Source organism: Argentina anserina, chromosome 1 (genome assembly GCF_933775445.1).
Source record: "Argentina anserina chromosome 1, drPotAnse1.1, whole genome shotgun sequence".
Lineage (NCBI taxonomy): Eukaryota > Viridiplantae > Streptophyta > Magnoliopsida > Rosales > Rosaceae > Argentina > Argentina anserina.
In genome coordinates, this window is record NC_065872.1 from 18,354,070 (window position 1) to 18,380,279 (window position 26,210).

The 26,210-nt window shown below is 41.3% G+C and overlaps 1 protein-coding gene across 1 annotated transcript; it reads right to left on the bottom strand.

The window, feature by feature from the left end:
- On the bottom strand, window positions 1–26,210 carry LOC126803289 (uncharacterized). The gene is made up of 3 exons (XM_050531075.1): window positions 25,907–26,210; window positions 201–327; window positions 1–79 (listed from the first exon to the last, which is right to left on the bottom strand). Exons 1-3 carry the CDS (start codon window positions 26,208–26,210, stop codon window positions 22–24), a joined length of 489 nt encoding a protein of 162 aa, XP_050387032.1. The 3' UTR covers window positions 1–21.

The window sequence follows — 26,210 nt, forward strand, 5'->3', positions numbered from 1 at the left end:
CGACAGTAGATCAACCAGCTCCTACATCTTCAACTCATTTTCTGTCGGATTTGAACGAGGATTCTGATTTTTGGCAGAGCTGAAATACACAGAAGGGAGCGAATGAGAGAGACTAGTACCATATTTTTCTGGGATTTTGTTACGAAGAACGGAAAACAAAGTAAAGGTAAATATGAAAGGTAGGGAAGACGTATAAATACTTTTCAAAGCTAGAATGAAGTATGGTGCTTTGCGGGTAATGAAGAAGAGTTACTTCTCTAGCTGTTGCAACTGCTGGCTCTGGAGACCGTTGTGTTTTGATATTTGGAACAGTTGTGGAGCTGATCCCTATGAGAAAAATTGAATAACGTTCAGATATATTTACAGACATGAGTGTGGCTAAATGGAGGTGTTAGGCGGCTGGGCGGATCCTGGGCATTTTTTGTTTGTTTTAGATTTTAAGTTTGATTCGGATACAAAAGAAGTACTTGAATAATATGGAGAAGAAGAATTTGATGAGCTCCGAGGGATTATGCTTGCAGAAATGCATTCCTGTTGTTTGAATTGTTTTTCTTAATTTCCAAAAGGTTGGTGAATTGTGTTTCTTATTATTGATTTTCCTAAGTTCATTGTTGTTGAATTGTATTTCTTTTTTTTTCCTAAGAGGCTAAGATCATTAGATCAATATTGTTGAACATTTCTAAGGATTATGAACATATGTATTTTCAGTATTCTAGACATTATATATATTTTTTACATTAATTTCATGCATTATATAATTATTTGTTATTAAAAATTTAAAATATATACAAAAATACAAATCCGATTAATCCTTTAAGCGCTGGTTTTCAGCTGTCCGCCTGATTAACGTCTAGCGATTTTTAGAACATTGTATACTATACTTGTCTCTTACTACTGCATGTTCTATTGTTTGGGACCTTGATGGTCTACATCTGTAAAATGACTTCAATATGAGCTGTGGAAAACAGTATGTAACTAATGAACTAAACACACGGTTACAGATATAAATAAATTGGGAACTTTCAGCCTGTGATAGACTTAGCAATAAATAGATACCATTCTCATTTTCACTGGTCTGATATCATCAAATGTCTAGATAAGCTGTAATCAAGCGGAAATTGCCAAAAACTTAGTATAAAAATCAATGTGGTCAAAGGCGACGCCGAGACGACGCCGATGCGCGCTTCAGTGCGGGGCGGGGATGAAAAGCCTCGCTGGTTCTAACGCCGACGCGGTGCTGGAAAGGAGACGCCCAGAGCTGTGAGGCGGAGCTGAGAAACGAATGCGAGGTGCGACCCGTCCAAACGATCCGTTTCAAGGAAGAAGACGAAGACTTTCTTCTTATTTCCTTCCCGTCCAAACAACCCGTCGTTTTTTAATTAAACCAACTTCCATTCGACCTATAATCATCCGTCGTTTGGGATGTTAATTAAACATACATTCCATTCGACCTTATAATTATCAACACCCCCTCTCAGCCTCTCCATTCTCTCAGCCGCTTGGTCGTCTCCATTCTTTCTGCTCTCAGTCTATTGTCTCATTTGTGAACTGGGAGTAATTAAGGTATGGTGTATGTAGATGATATAATGCTTTAATTAGACTAATCATATTTGGTCAATATTTGTTGTCACTGACGAATCAACCCGAATGTTTTCATTGCCTCTGCAGTCTACACACATCAAATTCCAGCCTCAGTTTTTCTACCTGATCTGGTCTCTATCAAGTTAGTTATCGTTGCTACTCTCTATTAGTTTATCTTAGTTTTTTGTAAATGGTTATGTTGATTTGCTCACTGTTGGGTTTTTGTTGTTTGTGTGTGATTGTGTTTGTCACGACCCCAAAATTTCGAGTATGAAACTCAAATTTCGAAGTCATGAAAAACTCTAAAACAATCTCAATAAATCGAAATCATTTTAATGTCACAGCGGATCATTTCTGAGTTCAAAATACAACTCAGTCAAACCGATTATTACAAACCAAATTTATAATTCGACATTATAACAAATGAAAATGTATAAATCCTCACAAAATCCTCACATAAATCACACAAAATCCTTACCACAAGATGGAAATAAATAACTTCAAGTCCTCTGAGTGGTCCGTCGTTTTCTTCTAATCCACACCTACGGAATTATCCCCTACACCATTGAATAGGTGCACCAGGATTGTAAACACAAACCCGGTAAGCTTTTCAGCTCGTATGAGTAAAACAACAAATACAACTCTCATCAATATATATACGAAAATCCATAAAACATCATTTATAAACGCACTCATGACTCATTAGATGGCCCATCTGGTTGTCTAATAATGTGAAAATATATATGCTCATGAGAAGTTGGGCAACCCTTTGGTTTACCCAAATGCATTTATAATACGGGTACTCATGAGCGATGGTACACCTCTGTTACCCCTCATGTAGTACGCCGCCGACATTGGACAACCACCTGTTATCCAATATCAAAAATATGGGTACTCATAAGCCGATAACCCATCTGTTACCTCTTATGTAGTACCCCGGCAGACAGACTAGAGCTCTAACTGTATCGTAACTTTCGCTTGGCCAAAGGCTAGGTTCTGATATGCCAACACGTCTGAAGACTGGTCCGAAGACAGAAAAACACGTCCGAAGACATAAACACGTCCGAAGACAACAACACATCCGAAGACAACAACACGTCCGAAGACATAAATACGTACGAAGACAAAACGATTTAACAAACTCCATGTTAAACCACATTCAATGAACATCACATCATATTGGACAAAATTGAATCAACATGCTCAATATATAAATCTCAACACCAAAATGAACTTATTCACAACGGAAATTACGATAGTATATTATATAGGAAACCATATATATGTACCTATTTACCATTTATACACATATATAATCCATTATATCAAATACATATCGTAGTTCATTCTTTAAATTATAACATATTCTTGAATCTCCACAAGGGTAGATTCGTCGTTGTGAGATTTTACTCACCTTATAATCTCGAGTGTAATACCACGATTCCGAAAGCAAATCCTTTAATTGAATTATCGATCACCTTAAAAAGATAAAAAGTGAGTTTAGAATCGTTACGTAAAACCTTAAATGCCGAAACAGTAAAAATATTTTATTGTTCAGCAATTTCGGGTTTTTACGAATTTACTGTTCACGTATTACTGTAGAAATACATATTAAATACGTATTTCAGTACGAGTACATACTATTTACGTATTTTTGTACGCATGCATACTATTCAAATGTAAATACTGTTTCAGTAAATAATAATTACCGATTTACCCTTCTGAAATTACTTTTACATTTATTGAATGTAACTTACATTTACATTTACCGTACGTAAAATAAATTTACATGTACTGTACGTAAATTACTTTTTACATCCACCGTAAGAAAAAATAAATTTTTAAAAAATTACTGTTTCGAAAACACTATTCACTGTGGCAGTGCGTGGCGCCTACGCGCCGAGCCTAAGACCGGCGCGAACAAGCCACCGCCGCCCCAAAACCTTTCCTTTTCCTTCCTCCGCCCTTCCCACGGCCTCACGCCGCCTCTAGGCCCCTTCACGCTCCCACACGTGCTGCCTAAGGCGGCGGTGTTCACCATTCCATCCCCTCCTCCAATCCTACTCCGATCTCCTCCACAATCCATCCAAAACAACCCAAATTCACACAACAATAATCACAACATCCAATATAGTCGAAAACCTCACCTATTCCCGGCCTTGGAAGCACCGAAGCTCGTCGGAGAGCTTGGACCAGCTGTGCTGGGTTCGGGTGAGGTGCGGCGAGGCTTCACGGCGGCGAGATGGATCGCGTCTTGCTCAGAGGAGGGTGGAGTCGAGCCTGCGAGGGCGTAGGTGCATGCGGTCAGGACCACGTCGCTCGGAGTTGGGAGATCGGCAGCGAAATTTTTTCGGAGAGGGAGAGAGACTCGGGGAGGGAGAGAGAGAAGAGAGAGAAGGAGGAAGGAGGCGCGGGGTGAGGGAGGAAGTGGGTTTCCGAAAATGGAAACCCTACTTCAGAAAAGTTTCCTTTTATACTCGCCTCCAAAATTGGAAACTAACTTCTGTCGTTAATAACTTTCATGTCCGACATCTGATTCAAACATGAGACATGTCCACAAACTTGTATCGACGAGCTCTACGAGTTTCATGAAGGAAGTTTTCATAAACGAGCGACGGAGCAAAAGTCGATTCTCACGTCGCGGAAACGTAACGTTTTTCTAAATCACATTTCCAGTATCGGTTCCGTTTTCGATTACGTAAGTCGCAAAGCGAAAAAAACACGTTTAAAGAATTTCACAAACTTTATAACTTTATAATCAATCCAATAAATCGTTCCAAAAAAAATCGGGTTATTACAATCTACCACCCTTAAAGGAATTTCATCCCGAAATTCAAATTCTTCACACAACAAACAATTGTGGATATCTTGTTGTAATAACCCGATTTTTTTTTGAACAAATTAATGTATTGTTTCTATGTCACGACCCCAAAATTTCGAGAATAACACTCAAATTTCAAAGTCATGAAAAACAATAAAACAATTTCAATGGATCAAAATCATTTTAAATGCCACAGCGGATCATCTCTGAGTTCATAATACAACTCAGTATCTAACCGATTATTACAAACCAAATTATAATTCGACATTATACAAATGGAAATGTATAATCCTCACAGCAATCTCACAAGATAGTCATACAAAATCCTCACACAAATTGGAAATAAATAACTTCGAGTCCTCTGAGCGGTCCGTCAATTCCCGCTAATCCACACATGCGGAGTTATCCACTACACCATCGAATTGGTGCACCGGGATTGTAAACACAAACTCGGTAAGCTTTACAGCTCGTATGATTAAAAACAACAATAAAACTCGCATATAAATATATACGGAAATCCACAAAAACATCAAATATAAATGCACTCATGAGTCAATGGGCGGCCCGTCTGGTTGTCCAAAATATAAAAAGGAAACTGCTCGTGAGAAATTGGGAAACCCCTATGTTTACCCAAATGCATTTATAATACGGGTACTAATGAACACTAGTACACATCTGTTACCCCTCACGTAGTACACTGCCGATATTAGGCAACCTTCTGCTACCCACATCCAAAAATATGAGTACTCATGAGCCGATAACCCATCTGATACCTCTCATGCAGTACTCCGGCAGACAGACTAGAGCTCTAACTGTATCGTAACTTTCGCCCGGCCAAAGGCTAGGTTCCGACATGCCAAACACGTGCAAAGACTGGTCCGAAGACATAAACACGTCCGAAGACAAAAATCACGTCTGAAGACGTCAATCACGTCCGAAGACAAAACGTTTTAACAAACTCCATGTTAAAACTACATACAATAATCATCACCTCATATTGTACAAATTAACTCGACAATGTCAATATATAATTCTCGTCATCAAAAAGACATACTCAAAATGAATTCATAACAGTATATAATATAGCAAACTATATATATGTACCTATTTACCATTTATATAAATATATATATACATATATATATATATATATTCCACTATATCATATACATGTCGTATTTCAATATTTAAAACTCTTGAAAAATCTTGAATCTCCGCAAGGGTAGATTCGTAAATATGTGAGATTTTACTCACCTTATAAACTCGAGCGTAATTCCACAATTCCGACAGTAACTCCTTTCCTTGATTTAACGATCACCTTGAAAAGATAAGAAAAGAGTTTAGAATCGTTACATAAACCTTTAAATGCTGAAACAGTAATAACATGTTACTGTTCAGCAATTTATAGTTTACGAATTTACTGTTCACGAATTTACTATTCATGTATTTACTATTCACGTATTCCTGCAAAAATACACATCAATTACGTATACATAATGTTTACGTATTTTCTATACGTATGAATACTATTCAAATGTAAATACTATCTCAATAAATAATAATTACTTAATTACCCTTCTGAAATTACTTTTTACATTTACATTTACCGTACGTAAAATAAATTTACATTTACCATATGTAAATCACATTTTTACATTCACCGTCGTAAAAATAAATTTTTACAATTACTGTTTACGAAAGACTGTTCACGCGCCGCCGCACGTGGCGGCGCGTGGGGTACACGCGCCACTCGCCGGCGACCGCGCGTGGGGCCCACGTGCCTACTCCGACACCGTTGCGTATCACGCCACCTCCGCCCCAAAACCATTCATTTTTCCCCCTCTTCCTCCCCACGGCCTCACGCCGCCTCTAAGCCACCCCACGTTACCCCAAACGCCACCTAAGGTGGCGGTAACTTCACCAAAATCCTCCTCCACCGATTGCCTCCAATTCGAATCAAAACAAACACAAATTCACAACAAAGCATCACAACCATCAATTGGATCGAAACCTCACCTATTCTCGGTGTTGGGAGCACCGGAGCTCGTCGGAGAGCTCGGACCAGTCGTGCGAGGTTCGGTGCGGCGCAGCGAGGCTTCCTGGTGGCGAGCTGGATCACGTCTTGCTCGGAGGAGAGTCGCGTCGTGGTAGCGAGGCCGCTGGTGCCGGCGGTGAGGAACACGGCCCTTGGAGGAGGGAGATCGGCGATCGATTTTCGGAGAGGGAGAGAGACTCGGGTTAGAGAGAGAGAGAAAGAGGGAAAATGGGAGAGGGAGGCGCGGGGTGTGGGTTTCCAGAAATGGAAACCCAAACTCCATTACAAGAACTGCCAACTTAGCTTGTGAGAATTTATCTTGCGCCTCACCCTGTATGATCCTTGAGATTAATGTAGGTTGCACAGTGACACTACCAAGAAAGACCTTTGGTTCTCCTCCCGATGGTACCAAGTCAAACTCTTATGCAGTTTCGAGCATAAACCATTCTTGAACCATAATTGAAGCTATCACACCTCTCGGTTTCCTGCTCAAGGCATCGGCCACCACATTTGCTTTCCCTGGGTGATACTCCAATGTGAAGTCGTAATCCTTGAGGAGTTCCATCCATCTCCTCTGCCTCATATTCAATTCCTTCAGTGAGAATAGATACTTGAAACTCTTATGATCAGAAAAGAGTTGAAATTTCTCACCATACAAGTAATGTCTCCAAATCTTCAAGGCGAAGACAACTGCAACGAGCTCTAGATCGTGAGTGGGGTAGTTATTCTCATGCATCTTTAACTGTCTAGAGGCATACGCAACAACTCCTCCATGCTTCATCAACACACAACCCAAGCCCTGGTGTGAAGCATCACTGTAAATGACATAATCGCCACTACTAGAGGGAATCGTCAACAGTGGAGCTGTGGTCAAACTGGTCTTTAGTTTGTTGAATGCCTCCTTACATGCTTCCGTCCACATAAACGGAACATCTTTCTTGGTCAACTTGGTCAATGACGATGCAATACTAGAAAACCCTTCGATAAACCTCCTGTAGTAACTTGCCACACCAAGGAAACTACGAATCTCTGTGGGGTTCTTTGGACGACCCCAACTCTTTACTGCCTCCACTTTTGACGAGTCTACTAATACTCCATCCTTTGGGACGACATGACTGAGGAACTTGACCTCATCTTTCCAGAATTCACATTTCTCGAGCTTGGCGTACAATCTTGCTTCCTTTAAGGTCTGCAACACTGTTCTCTGATGCACCACATGCTCTTCCTGTGACTTTGAGTATATCAGAATGTCATCCACAAACACCACAACAAACTCGTCCAAGTACCGGCTAAAAACATGGTTCATCAAACTCATAAAGACAGCTGGTGCATTTGTTAAACCAAATGGCATGACCACAAACTCATAGTGTCCATACTAGGTCCTGAAGGTCGTCTTCGATATATCTTCTTCTTTCACCCTGAGTTGATGATATCCGGATCTCAAATCGATCTTAGAGAACACCGTAGCAACTTTAAGCTGATCGAACAAATCATCAATCCTAGGTAAGGGATACCTATTCTTGATGGTTACCTTGTTCTGTTCCCTATAGTCCACACATAACCGCAGAGAACCATCTTTCTTTTTCACGAACAGAACCGGTGCTCCCCAAGGTGAAACACTAGGTCTAATGAACCCTTGGTCCAGTAGTTCATCGATCTGCACCTTCAACTCTTTAAGTTCGTTTTGTCCCATTCTATAAGGCGTCTTTGATATAGGTGTCGTACCATGTATCACATCAATGCAGAAATCTACAACTCCCCGAGGAGGTAACCCTGGTATCTCTTGGAACACCTCGATATACTCAGATACTACCACAATATCTGCAATAGTTACTTTCTGATCTACCGATTTCACATGTTTCAAAACTCCTGTTCTCATGGCATTATCTGACCTGAGGCAACGATAACGAAACACTGGTTCCCCGGGTCTATGAAAGGACACCACCATGTCAAAACAATCAATCACCGCGTGCTGCGGCCTGAACCAATCAATTCCTAGGATCACATCATAGGTGTGGTCCGGAATCACTATCAACGAAGCAGAGAACTCTCTACTTCCAATCACAATAGGACAAGCCTTGTAGATTGTGTCCAGTTTGAGACACACTCCAAGGGGTGAAGTGACTCATAAAGAGTTCCCAAGAGGTGTAGGAATCAATCCTAACATCTTCACTACCGAAATAGCAATAAATGAATGTGATGCTCCCGTATCGAACAGTACTCTAGCAAGGTAGTCAAAAAGTGATAAAGTACCTTCCACTCATGTGTCTCGCTGACCCACTACAAACACCCTAGCTTGACCCGCTGGTAACTGTCTCTGCTGATGGTCCTGTCTACCCGGTTGGGGTCGGGTACAGTCCCTAGCCATATGTCCCACTAGTCCGCACCTGTAGCAGCCTGCTCTCTTTGGTTTCGGACATGCTGTGGCATAGTGCCCCATTTCGTTGCAAACGAAACACCTCACTGATTCCAACGGTCTAACAGGTGCATTCCTGACAGATGGAGATGTTGTCTTAGCCGGAATCTGATAGTAGGGTCTTGGCCTCTTCCATGATCAACCCTTTGGCCCTGAGTGCCCACTGCCTGAACTGATTGCCTTGCCTTTTCCTTTAGCCTCTCTATCTCTCACATCTCCTCCTCTAGTCTTATCTGCCTGCTCCAAATTCATGGCACTCTCATACATTAACTCCTTGGTAGACAGACAAAGCGCTGATATGATGGTCTTGTATTCTTGTTTAAGCCCTTGTAGAAACTTCAGGGCTAAGGAGGTCACACCCATTGGCATGACATACTGGTACAATTGTGAAAAACGAGCATCATACTCTCTGACTGTCATATCTCCCTGTGCTAGCTCAAGGAACTCAAGCTCTAAATTCTCCTGCACTGTAGCTGGAAAATACTTTTCTTGGAAGAGAGCCGTGAACCCATCCCAGGTGAAGGTAGACACATCTACCGTCTGCCTCATACTCTTCCACCAATCTAGTGCATCATCTTTCGAAAAGAATGTAGCTATCTTCCTCTTCTCTATCTCATAGCACTCTATCATCTCAAAGTAGGTTTCCATGCTCTTGATCCAATGGTCCGCTACCATATGATCCAGGCCTCCATGAAATGACGGCGCTGACAGAGCATTGATGTCCTTGATCAGCTTTAGCACACGACCATCGTCTCTAACGACAGTAGCAGTATCAACCTGTTCTTCCCGTGGAGCAGCCTCCTCATAAAGGTTCTCCACATTACGGACTCGGCCTGCACCCCTACCTCGGCCTCGACCTCTCGCCCGTCCTCGGCCCTGTCGACGGCCCTTTTCCAAATTCATCACCTTCAAACAATTAAACACTTAGTCAATACATGTGAAGTCTTGAATTCGACAAAATAGATCAAACATATATTAATCATGAAATTTCCGAAGAAGGTGAATCATCGAAGTATTGTCATAATACTTCCTAGAGGACCAAACCTTACGGCATGGCACCTAACACTCTCGTGTACCCAGCGACATATCAATACCGAAGAGCATGTGATGGGGGCCCGCTACAGTCGGGTCATCGCTCTTAGATGATATTGATAATCGCCAAATACGCACTTAGGCTCTAATACCAACTGTCACGATCCCAAAATTTCGAGTATGAAACTCAAATTTCGAAGTCATGAAAAACTCTAAAACTATCTCAATAAATCGAAATCATTTTAATGTCACAGCGGATCATTTTTTAGTTCAAAATACAAATCATTCAAACCGAATATTACAAACCAAATTTATAATTCGACAATATAACAAATGGAAATGTATAAATCCTCACAAAAATCCACACAAAATCCTCACCACAAGATGGAAATAAATAACTTCAAGTCCTCTGAGTGGTCAGTTGTCTTCCGCTAATCCACACCTATGAAATTATCCCCTACACCATCGAATAGGTGCACCGGGATTGTAAACACAAACCCGGTAAGCTTTTCAGCTCGTATGAGTAAAACAACAAATACAACTCGCATAAATATATATACGAAAATCCATAAACCATCAATTATAAACACACTCATGACTCATTCGACGGCCCATCTGGTTGTCTAATAATGTGAAAATATATATGCTCATGAGAAGTTGGGTAACCCTTTGGTTTACCCAAATGCATTTATAATACGGGTACTCATGAGCGATGATACACCTCTGTTACCCCTCATGTAGTACGCCGCTGACATTGGACAACCACCTGTTATCCAATAGCAAAAATATGGGTACTCATAAGTCGATAACCCATATGTTACCTCTTATATAGTACCCCGGCAGACAGACTAGAGCTCTAACTGTATCGTAACTTTCGCCCGGGTAAAGGCTAGGTTCCGACATGCCAACACATCCGAAGACTAGTCCGATGACAGAAAAACACGTCCGAAGACATAAACACGTCCGAAGACAAAATCACGTCCGAAGACAAAATCACGTCCGAAGACAACAACACGTCCGAAGACAACAACATGCCCGAAGACATAAATACGTCCGAAGACAAAACGATTTAACAAACTCCATGTTAAACCACATTCAATAAACATCACATCATATTGGACAAAATCTAATCAACATGCTCAATATATAAATCTCAACACCAAAATGAACTTATTCACAACGGAAATTACGATAGTATATAATATAGCAAACCATATATATGTACCTATTTACCATTTATACACATATATAATCCATTATATCAAATACATATCATAGTTCATTCTTTAAATTATAGCATATTCTTGAATCTCCATAAGGGTAGATTTGTCGTTGTGAGATTTTACTCACCTTATAATCTCGAGTGTAATTCCACGATTCCGAAAGCAAATCTTTTACTTGAAATATCGATCACCTTGAAAAGATAAGAAATGAGTTTAAAATCATTATGTAAAACCTTAAATGTCGAAACAGTAAAAATGTTTTATTGTTCAGCAATTTCTGGTTTTTACGAATTTACTGTTCATGTATTTACTATTCACGTATTACTGTACAAATATATAGTAAATACGTATTTATGTACAAGTACATACTCTTTACGTATTCTTGTACGTATGCATACTATTTAAATGTAAATACTCTCTTAGTAAATAATAATTACCGATTTACTCTTCTGAAATTACTTTTATATTTACTTAATGTAATTTACATTTACATTTACCGTATGTAAAATAAATTTACATTTACTGTACGTAAATTACTTTTTACATCCACCGTAAGTAAAAATTCCTTTTATACCCGTCTCCACCTTATCGAAAACACTATTCACGCGCTGCCGCACGTGGCGGCGCGCGCCACTCACTATGGCAGCGCGTGGGGCCCATGCACCGAGCCTAAGACCGGCGCGTAGCAGGCCACCGCTGCCCCAAAACCTCTCATTTTCCTACCTCCGCCCTTCCCACGGCCTCACGCCACCTCTAGGCTCTTTCACGCCCCCACACGCGCCGCCTAGGGCGGCAGTGTTCACCATTCCATCCCCTACTCCGATCTCCTCCACAATCCATCCAAAACAACCCAAATTCACACAGCAATGATCACAACATCCAATATAGTCGAAACCTCACCTATTCCCGGCCTTGGAAGCACCAGAGCTCGTCGGAGAGCTTAGACCAGCTGTGCTGGGTTCGAGTGAGGTGCGGCGAGGCTTCACGGCGGCGAGATGGATCGCGTCTTGCTCGGAGGAGGGTGGATTCGAGCCTGCGACGACGTAGGTGCCGGCGGTGAGGACCACGTCGCTCGGAGATGGGAGATCGGCGGCTAAATTTTTTCGGAGAGGGAGAGAGACTCGGGGAGGGAGAGAGAAAAGAGATAGAAGGAGAAAGGAGGCGCGGGGTTTGGGAGGAAGTGGGTTTCCTAAAATGGTAACCCTACTTCAGAAAAGTTTCCTTTTATACCCGTCTCCAAAATCGGAAACTAACTTCCGTCGTTAATCACTTTCACGTCTGACGTCCGATTCAAATGTGTGACGTGTCCTCGAACTCGTATTGACAAGCTCTACGACTTTCATGAAGGAAGTTTTCACAATTGAGCGATGGAACAAAAGTCAATTCTCACGTCGCGGAAACGTAACGTTTTTCTAAATCACATTTCCGATATCGGTTCCGTTTTCAATTTTCGACGTCGCAAAGTGAAACAAACACGTTTAATAAATTTCACAAACTTTATAACTTTAAAACAATCCAATAAATCGTTCTAAAAAAATCGAGTTATTACAGTGTTGGTAATTATATTAGTGATGAGTGGGAAATGGGAAGATGGAAGAGATAAGGCCTGGAAGTATACAAAGAAAACGGAAGGGGAGAAATATTTTAGATGTGTTTTTTGTAATCAAGTATGTAGTGGCACTATCTCTAGGCTTAAGCATCATTTAGCAGGCATTTCGGGTGGCATGAAAGCTTGTAATAAAGTCCCTAAAGAGGTAAAGAACAAATTTCAAATAGCTATTAAGGATGCTAAAGATGATAAAAATAAGAGATAGGGGCAGGTATTGGTGGTGAAAGTAATGTTGTTGAACACCAACTATGTTCAGAATGTTGGAGTACTACTGCCCAACCAAACGTTATAGGACCGAGTGATAAATATGTGGCTTCGGAGCCTAAGCAAACTGTATTGAATGAGGCTTACAAAAGAGAGTTAAGAAAAGATTTTTGTCGAATGGTTAGTCATTTTATGTTTTCTAGAGTTCTTCCTTTTAATACGGTTAATGATCCATTTTGGTTAGCTATGATAGAGGGCATTGCTAAGTATGGTGTAGGATTTAAGCCTCATTTTATGCATGAATTAAGAACTTGGATTCTTAGGGAAGAAGTCGAAGACATTGATAGGTATTTGTTAGAGCATAAGCAAGCTTAGGAGAAATATGGATGTTCCATTATGTCGGATGGTTGGACCAATGGAAAGGGTAGAGTGCTTCTTAATTTTCTTGTGAATAGTCCAGCTGGTACTTTCTTTTTGAAGTCCATTGATGCATCCGGTAGTGTGAAAAAATGGATCTTTGATGTTAAAATATTTGGATGATGTGGTGAGAGAAGTTGGGGAAGAGAATGTGATTCAAATAGTCACCGATAATGCATCCAATTATAAGAATGCGGGACTTAGGCTTATGCAAAGACGAGAAAAGTTGTGGTGGACGCCATGTGCATCACATTGTATTAATCTTATGCTTGAAGATATTAGCAAAATTACGATATTTGAGAAATCAATTAAAAGTGCTAAGCAAGTGGTTAAATTTCTCTATGGTCACACACGGGTCCTTTCTTTAATGAGGGAATTCACAAGCAACAAAGAGATAATCCGACCAGCTGTGACTCGCTTTGCAACTGCCTTTTTCACTCTTCAAGGGATCTATAAGCAAAAGCAGCCTCTTCAAATGATGTTTAATAGCAAGCAGTGGGCTGAAGACCCTTTTGTTAAAAGCCATGAAGCAATACAAGTTCGTGCCATTATTCTTTTTTAGAACTTTTGGACTGATGTTGCTTTTTGTGTGAAGTGTGTGCTGCCATTAGTGTGTGTCTTGAGGGAGGTTGATTCTGAAGTAAGGCCTGCTATGGGGTACATATATGAACTGATGGATGTTGCCAAAGAGAAGATTGCATTTAGTTTGAAGAAGAACATCAGACACTATCAACCAATTTGGAATAAAATTGATGCAAGGTGGACTCCTTAACTCCATCAGCCTTTACATGTTGCCGGTTACTACCTAAACCCTCAATTGCATTATGAGGACAACTTCTCTAATGTTATGGAAGTGAAGAAGGGATTGTATGAATGTATGGATCAGATGATATCTTTTGATGATCGCTTGAAAGCTTATATTCAATTGGAGATGTTTGACAAATGCCTTGGAGAGTTTGGAACTCCGATTGCTATACACTCTAGAAAGATAAGAAATACAGGTAATGCCTCGTATGTTATTTTTATAATACAAATGTCTATACTTGAGTATTTGTAGATAATAATAATGCAATTTTTATTTTTTGTAGCAAGTTGGTGGGAGCGTTTTGGAGAAGAAACACCTGAGTTGATGAAGTACATCTGTCCTTAGCTTGACTTGTAGTGCATCTGGATGTGAGAGAAATTGGAGCACTTTTGAGTCGGTACGGTCATGTGTTTGATTGTTATTATAAACTTCAACTATATAATAAGTTGCATACTTCTAAGTTTATTCTTATGTTGGTTTCAGATTCACACAAAAAAAAGGAATAAACTTGAACACAAAAGATTAAATGCATTGGTTTATGTGAAGTACAACTCTTTATTGAGGGAGAGAAACATTAGAAGAAGATCAAAGAAGCTTGACCCCATATTAGTAGAGGAAATTGATTCCGATGATGAATGGATATCAAAGGTGGAAGATCCAATTCTCTCAAGTGATCTTTCTTGGCTTGAATAGGATGTATTTAAGGTGGATGCTATAAGGAATGTGCCTATTGATTGTTATGAACAAAAATTTTCAACTCGAGTTCCTATTTCTGTGGAGCCATCAGAGGAGCCTGTCATGGATGATGAGCTTGTGTTGGATCAAGATATGAGCCTTGATGAGCCACTTTACCCACTTTCACTGATAAAAGTAATAAAAGAAAGAGTGATGAATGCTCAAGTAAGTAGTTTCTTACTAATCTACATATTATTTAGTTGTTTAGAATATATGTATCCTTCCATTTTTAATTCCAAGTTTTCTCTTTAGGTAAAAGAAAAAACAAGCAGAAAATGAAAAAACATGCTGCATTACTTAGAGATGATGAAGATCAGATAGAAGATCTTACTTTGCCTCCTCATACTACTACATTCAACAACAATGATTGTGATGATATTCATATGGGTGTGACTAGATTTGAGTATGATGATATGGACGATTGAAGTGTAGTTCTCTTTGCATTGATGTAATTTGAGTCTATGTTTGAACTCTTTTATGTCATTGAAATCGTATTTGGAACCTTTAAAGAACTAAACAATGAATTTCATGTTATTTTGAAGTATGTTATTTATAAGGATAAATTTTTATAAATGTAATGTATATATTTAATATTTGTTGGAAAGGCGGTCGCTTTTTCGCATTGAGGCTTTGCCTTAGCGAGGCGACCCCTAGTCGTCTTCGCCTTCGTTTTCGCATTTGAAAACATTGATAAAAATCAATAGAAAACCAGTTAAAGTATATTTGATTCTACCTTTCAGCTGGTATATATGTTAGCTCAGACAGAAGACAATACAACTACTTCACTTCACAGTTCACACAGATGCATGCACAATCAATAATATAGTGTAAGAAATTAAAACAATATGAAGGAGGTTCTATCTTACCTGTTTCAACGTTAGAGGTAAGGAAAGTAATGATATATCAATAGTCATTTAGTTTACGATTATGTAATTGAAGTGAAAGCTTTACTAACAAAAATATCTAGATCAAAGTCCTATCCTTTTAACTTTACTATACACAAAGTTAAAAGTTGTTGACGAGCAGTTTATTTAAAGGATCCATATTTTATTTCACAGTTACCACTGACCAATTATTAGTTGGGAGACCGATTCGTTGTTTTGCTGTAATAACCCTAAATTTCAAACAATATTTGAGTTTGATTTGAATTCTATTAAATTGTGAAATTTAATTAGAATGGATGTGATTGGTTACGACGTTATGAAACGAGTAACGGATACGTTATCAGAACGTTTAATTCGAAAAACGTTACGTTTCCGAACGAATATATCGACTTTTATTCCGTCGCTCGTTTGTAAAAACTTCCTTCACGAAAGTTGTAGAGCTCGTCGATACGAGTTCGTGGGTATGTGACGCTTTCTAATCGGACGATTTATGTAAAAGTTATTAACGTCGGGAGTTAGTTTCCGATTTGGAAACTAGTATAAATAGAGTATTTATGAGATTAGGGTTTCCATAATTGGAAAACCCTCTCTCTCTCCAAACATCTGCCTCCCTCTTTCTCTCTCGGTTCTCTCTCTCTCCCCGATTCGCGCCTCCCTCCTTCCCCCTCTCTCCCGAGTCACTCTCTCTCCCCGATCTCCGTCCTCAGCTCTTCGTGGCCAGCACCGCCGCTCCCTACGGCCTCGCAAGTCCCCCTGCAAGCGACCCCGAGCTTGCGGCGCTCTGCCTCGCTGCCGAAAGCTTCACTCGTTCCCCCGAGTCTCCCTCTGCCTCGCGCCTCACTCTCTGCCTCCAAGCTGCAGTGACCTCCACCGCCATCCTCTAGGGCATCGCTAGACCCTCAGCTGCCACCTGCAAGCACCCCGTGCATCGTTTCTCCGGCAAGGAGCCGGATCGACGATCGAAGATCCTGCGAGAAGCTCGTCGACGATTCTATCACTTTCGACGCTTTTTGAGCTCCGATCTAGCCCTGGGCTCGGCGCGTGTGCCTCATGCGCTGCCACAGTGAGTGGCGCGTGAGCGTCACGGGCGGCCTGCTGGCGGGTGGCACGTGTACCCCACGCGCCGCCACGTGCGGCAACGTGAATAGTGATTCCGAGAACGGTATTTAGGTAATTTACTTACGTACGGTAAATGTAATTAAATTTTACGTACGGTAAATGTAATTTAATTTTACGTACGGTAAATGTAATTAAATTTTTCGTACGGTAAATGTAAATATAAATTACTTTCAGTAATTGTAAAAAGTAATTTGTAAAAGGTAATTTAGTAAATTTTATTTACTGAATTTGTATTTACATTTAAATAGTATGTATACGTACAGAAATACGTAAACATTATGTATACGTACAGAAACAGTATGTATACGTACAGAAATACGTAAATAGTATGCATACGTACAGAAATACGTAAATAGTATGTATACGTACAGAAATACGTATTACCTTGTGTAGTTGTACAGTAACAGTGAATAGTACCAGTGAATAGTAACAGTGAACAGTAATTTCGTAAAACCGGAAATTGCTGAACAGTAACCGATTATTACTGTTACGGCATTTAAAGGTTTACGAAACGTTTCCAAATTCTTTTCTTATCTTTTCAAGGTGATCGATAAATCAAGGGAATGATTATCTCCGGGAATTATGGAATTACGCCGAGTCAATAAGGTGAGTAAAATCTGACATGTATAAGATATAGTGGACTATATATGTATTGTATAAATGGTAAATAAGTACGAATATATATAGTTTGCTATATAATATACTGTTATGATTTTATTGTGATTATATTGAGCATGTGATTTGAATTGTACAATACGATGTGAGATTATTGTACGTGATTTTTAACATTGAGATTGTTAAAATGTGAATTGTCTTCGGACCTGATTTTTGGTACAATATGATGTGAGATTATTGTACGTGTTTGGCAAGTCGAAACCTAGCCTTTGGCCGGGCGAAAGTTACGATACAGTTAGAGCTCTAGTCTGTCTGCCTTAGTACTGCATGTGAGGTAACGGGTGGTTATCTGCTCATGGGTACTCAGATTGTTTGGATGTTGGGTAGCGGGTGGCTATCCAATATCGGCGGTGTATTACGAGAGGGGTAACAGATGTGTACCAGCGTTCTTGGTACCCGTATTATAAATGCATTTGGGTAACCAGAAGGGTTACTTAATTTTCTCATGAGCGTTTCATTTCATATTCCTTTGGGACAACCAGATGGGCTGTCCATTGACTCATGAGGGCATTTATATTTGTTGATTTGTGATTTTTCGTATATTTTGATATGTGAATTATATTTTGATTTTACTCATACGAGCTATAAGCTTACCGGGTTTGTGTTTACAATTCCGATGCACTAATTCGATGGTGTAGGGGATAATTCCACAGGTGCTGATTAGTGGAGATTGAGTGACGACTGCGGAGGCTCGAAGTCGTTCGTATCCTGCTTGTGGTGAGGTTTTCTAGTGAGGATTTGTGTGTGAGAATTGGTGTGGTTTTAATTGTGACAGATTGTGAGGATTATTACATTCCATCTTATGTAATGTTAAATGATAAATTTGGGTTGTAATAATTGGTTTTCTGAGTTGTATTGAGAACTCAGTGATGATCCGCTGTGCACTAAAATGATTTCGATTTCATTGAGATTGTTTTTGGTGTTCTAACGACTTTGGAGTTTTGAGTTTTTTTTAAAGCTCGAAATTTTAGGGTCGTTACAGTTGGTATCAGAGCCTAAGTGTGTATTTGGCGATTATCAATATCATCCGGGAGCGATGATCCGACTGCAGGCGGGCACCCATCACATGCTCCTCGGTATTGATATGTCGTCGAGTACGCGAGAGTGTTTTAGGAGCCATACCTTATGGTTTGGTCCTCTAGGGAGTATCGTGACGATACTTCGATGATTTATCGTATTCTGAATGTCATGTTGATGTCTATTGAATCTGTTTTAGTTGAATTCGAGACTTCACAAGTATTGACTAATTGTTTCGTTGTTTGAAGGTGAATAACGCTGATAAGGGCCGAGGGCGGGCGAGAGGCCGAGGTCGAGGTAGGGCCGCAGGCCGAGTCCGCAACGTGGAGAACCTGTATGAGGAGGCAGCTCAACAGGAGGAGCAGGTTGAGCCAGCTCCTGCGGTTAGAGATGACGGTCGAGTGTTGAAGCTGATCAAAGATATTAGTGCACTGTCAGCGCCGACCTTTCATGGAGGACTAGATCATATGGTAGCTGACCATTAGATCGAGGGTATGGAGACTTATTTTGAGATGATAGAGTGCACAGAGAGTGAGAAGAGAAAGATAGCTACATTCTTTCTCAAAGGTGATGCACTAGACTGGTGGAAGAGCATGAGACAGACTGTGGATGTGTCTACATTCACATGGGGAGGTTTCACCACCATATTCCGAGAGAAGTATTTCCCAGCTTCAGTACAGGAGGACTTATAGTTGGAGTTTCTAGCACTGGTGCAGGGAGACATGACCTAATTGACGCTCGATTTTCGCAGCTGTATCGGTATGTCAGGCCTATGGGTACGACCGCTTTAGCTCAGAAGTATCTACGAGGGCTGAAACAGGAGTACAAGACCATGATATCAATCCTCTGCCTGACTACTAGGGAGTTGATATTTGAGAGTGCCATGAGCTTGGAGCAGGCTGATAAGACTCGAGCAGGAGATGTGGGAAGTAGGGATGCAAAGGGAAAAGGCAAGGCAATCTGTACAGGTAGCGAGCACTCAGGACCGACAGGTAGGTCATGGAAGAGGCCAAGACCCCACTATCAGGTTTCGGCAAGGGCGACACCCCTAGCTAACAGGGCTGCACCATTCAGACCTTTGGCAGGGGTGAGGTGTTATGGCTGCAACGAGATGGGACATTACGCCTGAGCATGTCCGAAACCGAAGAGAGCAGGATGCCACCGGTGCGGGCAAGTCGGACACATAGCTAGAGATTGTACCCGACCACTTCAGGGAAGGCAGGAACGACCGCAGAGACAGCTACCAACGGGCCAAGCTAGAGTGTTCGTAGTTGGTCAGCGAGACACAGGGGTGGAAGGTACATTATCACTTTTTGACTACCTTGCTAGAGTACTGTTTGATACGGGAGCATCGCATTCATTCATTGCTAGTTCGGTAGTAGAGATGCTAGGATTGATTCCTACACCTCTTGGGGACGCCTTATGTGTCACTTCACCCCTTGGAGTGTCACTTGAGTTAGAGACAATCTGCAAAGCTTGTCCTATTTTGATTGGAAGTAGAGAGTTCTCTGCTTCGTTGATTGTGATTCCGGACCACACTTATGATGTGATCTTGGGGATTGATTGGTTGAGACCACAGCATGCTGTGATTGATTGTTTTGACATGGTGGTGTCCTTTCATAGACCCGGAGAGCCAGTGTTTCGTTATCGTTGCCTCAAGTCTGATAACGCCATAAGATCAGGAGTTTTGGCACATATGGAGTCAGTGGATCAGAAAGTAACTATCGCAGACATTGTGGTAGTATCTGAGTTTGGTGAAGTGTTCCAAGAGATACCAGGGCTACCTCCTCGAAGAGTGGTAGATTTCTGCATTGATGTGGTACCTGGTACGGCACCTGTATCAAAGGCGCCCTATAGAATGGGGCAGAATGAACTTAAGGAGTTGAAGGTGCAGATCGATGAGCTATTAGACCAAGGGTTCATTAGACCTAGTGTTTCACCTTGGGGAGCACCGGTTTTGTTCGTGAAGAAGAAAGATGGTTCCCTGCGGTTATGTGTAGATTACAGAGAACTGAACAAGGTGACCATCAAGAATAGGTACCCCTTACCTAGGATTGATGACTTGTTCGATCAGCTCAAAGGTGCTACGGTGTTCTCTAATATTGATTTGAGATCCGGTTATCATCAGCTCAGAGTGAAGGAAGAAGATATATCGAAGACAGCCTTCAGGACCCGGTATGGACATTATGAGTTTGTTGTCATGCCATTTGGTCTAACGAATGCACCAGCAGTCTTCATGAGTTTGATGAACCAAGTATTTAGTCCGTACTTGGAGGAGTTTGTGGTGGTGTTTGTGGATGACATTCTGATATACTCCAAGAGACGAGAAGAACATGTGGTGCACCTGAGAACAGTGTTGCAGACCTTGAAGGAGGCGAGGCTGTATGCCAAGCTAGAGAAGTGTGAGTTCTGGAAAGAAGAGGTCAAATTCCTTGGTCATGTTGTCTCAAAAGATGGAGTACTAGTGGACCCATCAAAGGTAGAGGAAGTAAAGAATTGGAATCGTCCAAAGAACCCTACAGAGATTCGTAGTTTCCTCGGTTTGGCAGGTTACTACCGGAGTTTTATCGAGGGGTTTTCTAGTATTGCATCTTCATTGACCAAGTTGACCAAGAAAAATACTCCGTTCGTGTGGACGGATACATGTGAGGAAGCATTCAACAAGCTAAAGACCAGATTAACCACCGCCCCAGTGCTGATGATTCCATCAAGTGGTGGTGGCTATGTCATTTATAGTGATGCTTCGCTCCAAGGTTTGGGTTGTGTGTTAATGCAGCATGGAGGAGTTGTTGCTTATGGCTCGAGACAGTTGAAGATTCATGAGAAGAATTATCCTACACACGACCTAGAGCTTGCAGCAGTTGTGTTTGCCATGAAGATTTGGAGGCATTACTTGTATGGAGAGAAGTTTCAACTCTTTTCAGATCACAAGAGTTTGAAGTACTTGTTCTCTCAGAAGGAGCTGAATCTGAAGCAGAGGAGATGGATGGAACTCCTCAAGGACTATGACTTCACATTAGAGTACCACCCGGGGAAGGCAAATGTGGTGGCCGATGCGTTGAGCAGAAAACCAAGAGGTGTGGTGGCCTCACTTATGGTCCAGGAATGGTTCATGCTCGAAACTGCATCAGAGTTTGATTTAGTACCATCGGGAGGAGAACCAAGGGTCTTCCTTGGTAGTGTCACGGTGCAACCCACATTGATCACGAGGATCATACAGGGTCAGGCGCGGGATAGACTCTCTCAAGCTAAGTTGGCAGATCTTGTAGTTGATACGCTTGATGAGTGCCCTTCTGAGTGGAGAGTTGGACCCGATGGAGGGTTGAGGTTTGGGCCAAGATTGTGTGTCCCAGATTGTGATGATCTTCGGGAGGAGGTCCTTCGTACGGCACATCGTTCACGTTATACCGTTCATCCATGGAACAACAAGATGTACAAGGACCTTTGCAGGCAATTCTGGTGGAACGGTATGAAGAATGATGTAGCGGAGTTGGTATCGAAGTGTCTTACATGTCAGCAAGGGAAAGCAGAACATCAACGACCAGCTGGCATGTTGAAACCACTGACTATTCCTCTTTGGAAGTGGGAGCAGATATCTATGGATTTTGTGACCGGATTACCTAGATCGAAGAAGGGTCACAATGCCATATGGGTGATTGTAGATCGGTTGACGAAGTCGGCTCATTTTCTCCCAGTGTCGATGAAGTACTCAGTGGACGTGCTTGGGAAACTATATGTGGATGAGGTAGTGAGACTTCATGGTGCCCCAGTTTCTATTATTTCTGATCGAGATGCACGTTTCACTTCGAAGTTCTGGGGTGGTTTGCAGAAGGCGATGGGCACTACCTTGGATATGAGTACAGCTTTTCACCCTCAGACGGATGGACAGACAGAGAGGGTGAATCAGGTGATGGAAGACATGTTGAGAGCATGTGTGTTGGATTTCAAGGGTAGCTGGGAAGACCATTTGAGATTGATTGAGTTTTCCTACAACAACAGCTACCATTCTAGCATTGGCACGACACCTTATGAGGCTCTTTATGGTAGACCATGTCGTTCACCGATCTGTTGGGCCGAAGTTGGTGATGAAGCACTGATGGGTCCGGAGGTGGTTCAGGAAACCACGGAGAAGATCTCAATCATTCGGGATAGAATCCGGACCGCTCAGAGCAGACAGAAGAGCTATGCGGACTTGAAGAGGAGACATGTGGAATTTGAGATCGGTGATCATGTATTCTTGAAAGTTTCACCTATGAGGGGTGTAGTGAGATTCGGCAAGAAGGGAAAGTTGGCACCGAGGTACGTTGGGCCCTTTGAGATACTTGAGAAGGTGGGCGAACTAGCATATCGACTAGCCTTGTCTACTAGCATGTCGGGCGTTCACAACGTCTTCCACATTTCCATGCTGAGGAAGTATGTACCAGATGAGTCACATGTGATTGATCATAGCACCATCGAAGTGAAGGAAAATGCCACATTTGTGGTTGAGCCAGTTCGTATTCTGGATAGATCCACAAAGAAGATTCGGAGGAGAGAAGTTGAGGTAGTCAAGGTGCTATGGAGTCACCATGATGAGGGTGATGCATCTTGAGAGCTAGAGTCAGATATGATGACTAGATATCCACAGTTGTTTGTTGAGTGAGCTTGAATTTCGGGACGAAATTCCTTTAAGGGGGGTAGGGGTAATAACCCTAAATTTCAAACAATATTTGAGTTTGATTTGAATTCTATTAAATTGTGAAATTTAATTAGAATGGATGTGATTGGTTACGACGTTATGAAACGAGTAACGGATACGTTATCGGAACGTTTAATTCGAAAAACGTTACGTTTCCGAACGAATATATCGACTTTTATTCCGTCGCTCGTTTGTAAAAACTTCCTTCACGAAAGTTGTAGAGCTCGTCGATACGAATTCGTGGGTATGTGACGCTTTCTAATCGGACGATTTATGTAAAAGTTATTAACGTCGGAAGTTAGTTTCCGATTTGGAAACTAGTATAAATAGAGTATTTATGAGATTAGGGTTTCCATAATTGGAAAACCCTCTCTCTCTCCAAACATCCTCGTCCCTCTTTCTCTCTCGGTTCTCTCTCTCTCCCCGATTCGCGCCTCCCTCCTTCCCCCTCTCTCCCGAGTCACTCTCTCTCCCCGATCTCCGTCCTCAGCTCTTCGTGGCCAGCACCGCCGCTCCCTACGGCCTCGCAAGTCCCCCTGCAAGCGACCCCGAGCTTGCGGCGCTCTGCCTCGCTGCCGAAAGCTTCACTCGTTCCCCCGAGTCTCCCTCTGCCTCGCGCCTCACTCTCTGCCTCCAAGCTGCAGTGACCTCCACCGCTATCCTCTAGGGCATCGCTAGACCCTCAGCTGCCACCTGCAAGCACCCCGTGCATCGTTTCGCCGCCAAGGAGCCGGATCGACGATAGAAGATCCTGCGAGAAGCTCGTCGATGATTCTATCACTTCCGACGCTTTTTGAGCTCCGATCTAGGTAAGAATACATTCGATTTGATGTTGTGATGTGTGTGAATGGTTTGGTGATTGATTGATGGAGATTTGGGGAAGAATCGGGGGTGGAGGAGATTGGAGATACCGCCGCCTTAGGCGGCGCGTGGGAAGGGTGTGAGGTAGCCTAGGGGCGATTTGGAACCGTAGGTAGGTAGAGGAGGAGAAAAGGGAGAGAAAATGGAAGGATTATCTCCGGGAATTGTGGAATTACGCCGAGTCAATAAGGTGAGTAAAATCTCACATATTTACGAATCTACCCTCGCGGTGATTCAAAATTTTGCAAGAGTATTTAATAATGAATTACAACATGTATACAATTTAGTGGATTACATATATACTGTATAATGGTAATAAGTACATATATATATAGTTCATTATATTATATACTGTTATTAATTCATTAGAAATAGTCATTTCGATGACGGAAGATTGTGTATTGAGCATGTGTGGTGAAATATGACATGTATAAGATATAGTGGACTATATATGTATTGTATAAATGGTAAATAAGTACGAATATATATAGTTTGCTATATAATATACTGTTATGATTTTATTGTGATTATATTGAGCATGTGATTTGAATTGTACAATATGATGTGAGATTATTGTACGTGATTTTTAACATTGAGATTGTTAAAATGTGAATTGTCTTCGGACCTAATTTTTGGTACAATATGATGTGAGATTATTGTACGTGTTTGGCAAGTCGAAACCTAGCCTTTGGCCGGGCGAAAGTTACGATACAGTTAGAGCTCTAGTCTGTCTGTCTTAGTACTGCATGTGAGGTAACGGGTGGTTATCTGCTCATGGGTACTCAGATTGTTTGGATGTTGGGTAGCGGGTGGCTATCCAATATCGGCGGTGTATTACGAGAGGGGTAACAGATGTGTACCAGCGTTCTTGGTACCCGTATTATAAATGCATTTGGGTAACCAGAAGGGTTACTTAATTTTCTCATGAGCGTTTCATTTTATATTCCTTTGGGACAACTAGATGGGCTGTCCATTGACTCATGAGGGCATTTATATTTGTTGATTTGTGATTTTTCGTATATTTTGATATGCGAATTATATTTTGATTTTACTCATACGAGATATAAGCTTACCGGGTTTGTGTTTACAATCCCGGTGCACCAATTCGATGGTGTAGGGGATAATTCCGCAGGTGCTGATTAGTGGAGATTGAGTGACGACTCCGGAGGCTCGAAGTCGTTCGTATCCTGCTTGTGGTGAGATTTTCTAGCGAGGATTTGTGTGTGAGAATTGGTGTGGTTTTAATTGTGAGAGATTGTGAGGATTATTACATTCCATCTTATGTAATGTTAAATTATAAATTTGGGTTGTAATAATTGGTTTTCTGAGTTGTATTGAGAACTCAGTGATGATCCGCTGTGCACTTAAATGATTTCAATTTCATTGAGATTGTTTTTGGTGTTCTAACGACTTTGGAGTTTTGAGTTTTTTTTTAAAGCTCGAAATTTTAGAGTCGTTACATTTGCTTTGCAGCAGAACAGAATCCTGGAATGAGTACAGGAGACTCTATTCTCAATCTCATATATTCATATGTACAAAAAGTGTGTAATATGTATATTGCAGCCACCATTCCATCTAATATACTTTGAGCCGGCACCTCCTCAATAAAACAACCTCTTTTCCACAAAAAAAGTGCTAGAGCTATCATATTGTGATTCTATCAATCAGGAAAAAAATGTTTGGGAGTTCCATAAAATCGTAATCAACAGATCCAACTGACATAGACATGCAAATGTAATGATGATCAATTATGGAATCACAAATAAAAGATGAAAAGAGAAGGAAAAAGTCTACCTTGAAATATAATGACACAGAATAACAGTAGCGTGAAGATCATGGCAGATATGCCACTTTGCACAGATGATGACTTGGTTGCTTTCGTCTTCTTTGCCGCCTTAATCTGTTCAATTCTCGCACGCTTTCTCCTAGCAAGCTCAACAATCTCCCTAACCAACTTCTGATCAGCAGCATCGAGTAATGGACCTTTCGGAGGTCTTGGCGGCTTCATAGCATTCCTAGAGTTGCTATTCCTGTGCCTCTCATTCTCATATGTTTTTTGTGAAAGTTCCGAACCCCCTCGAATCTCTTCCGAATTCAT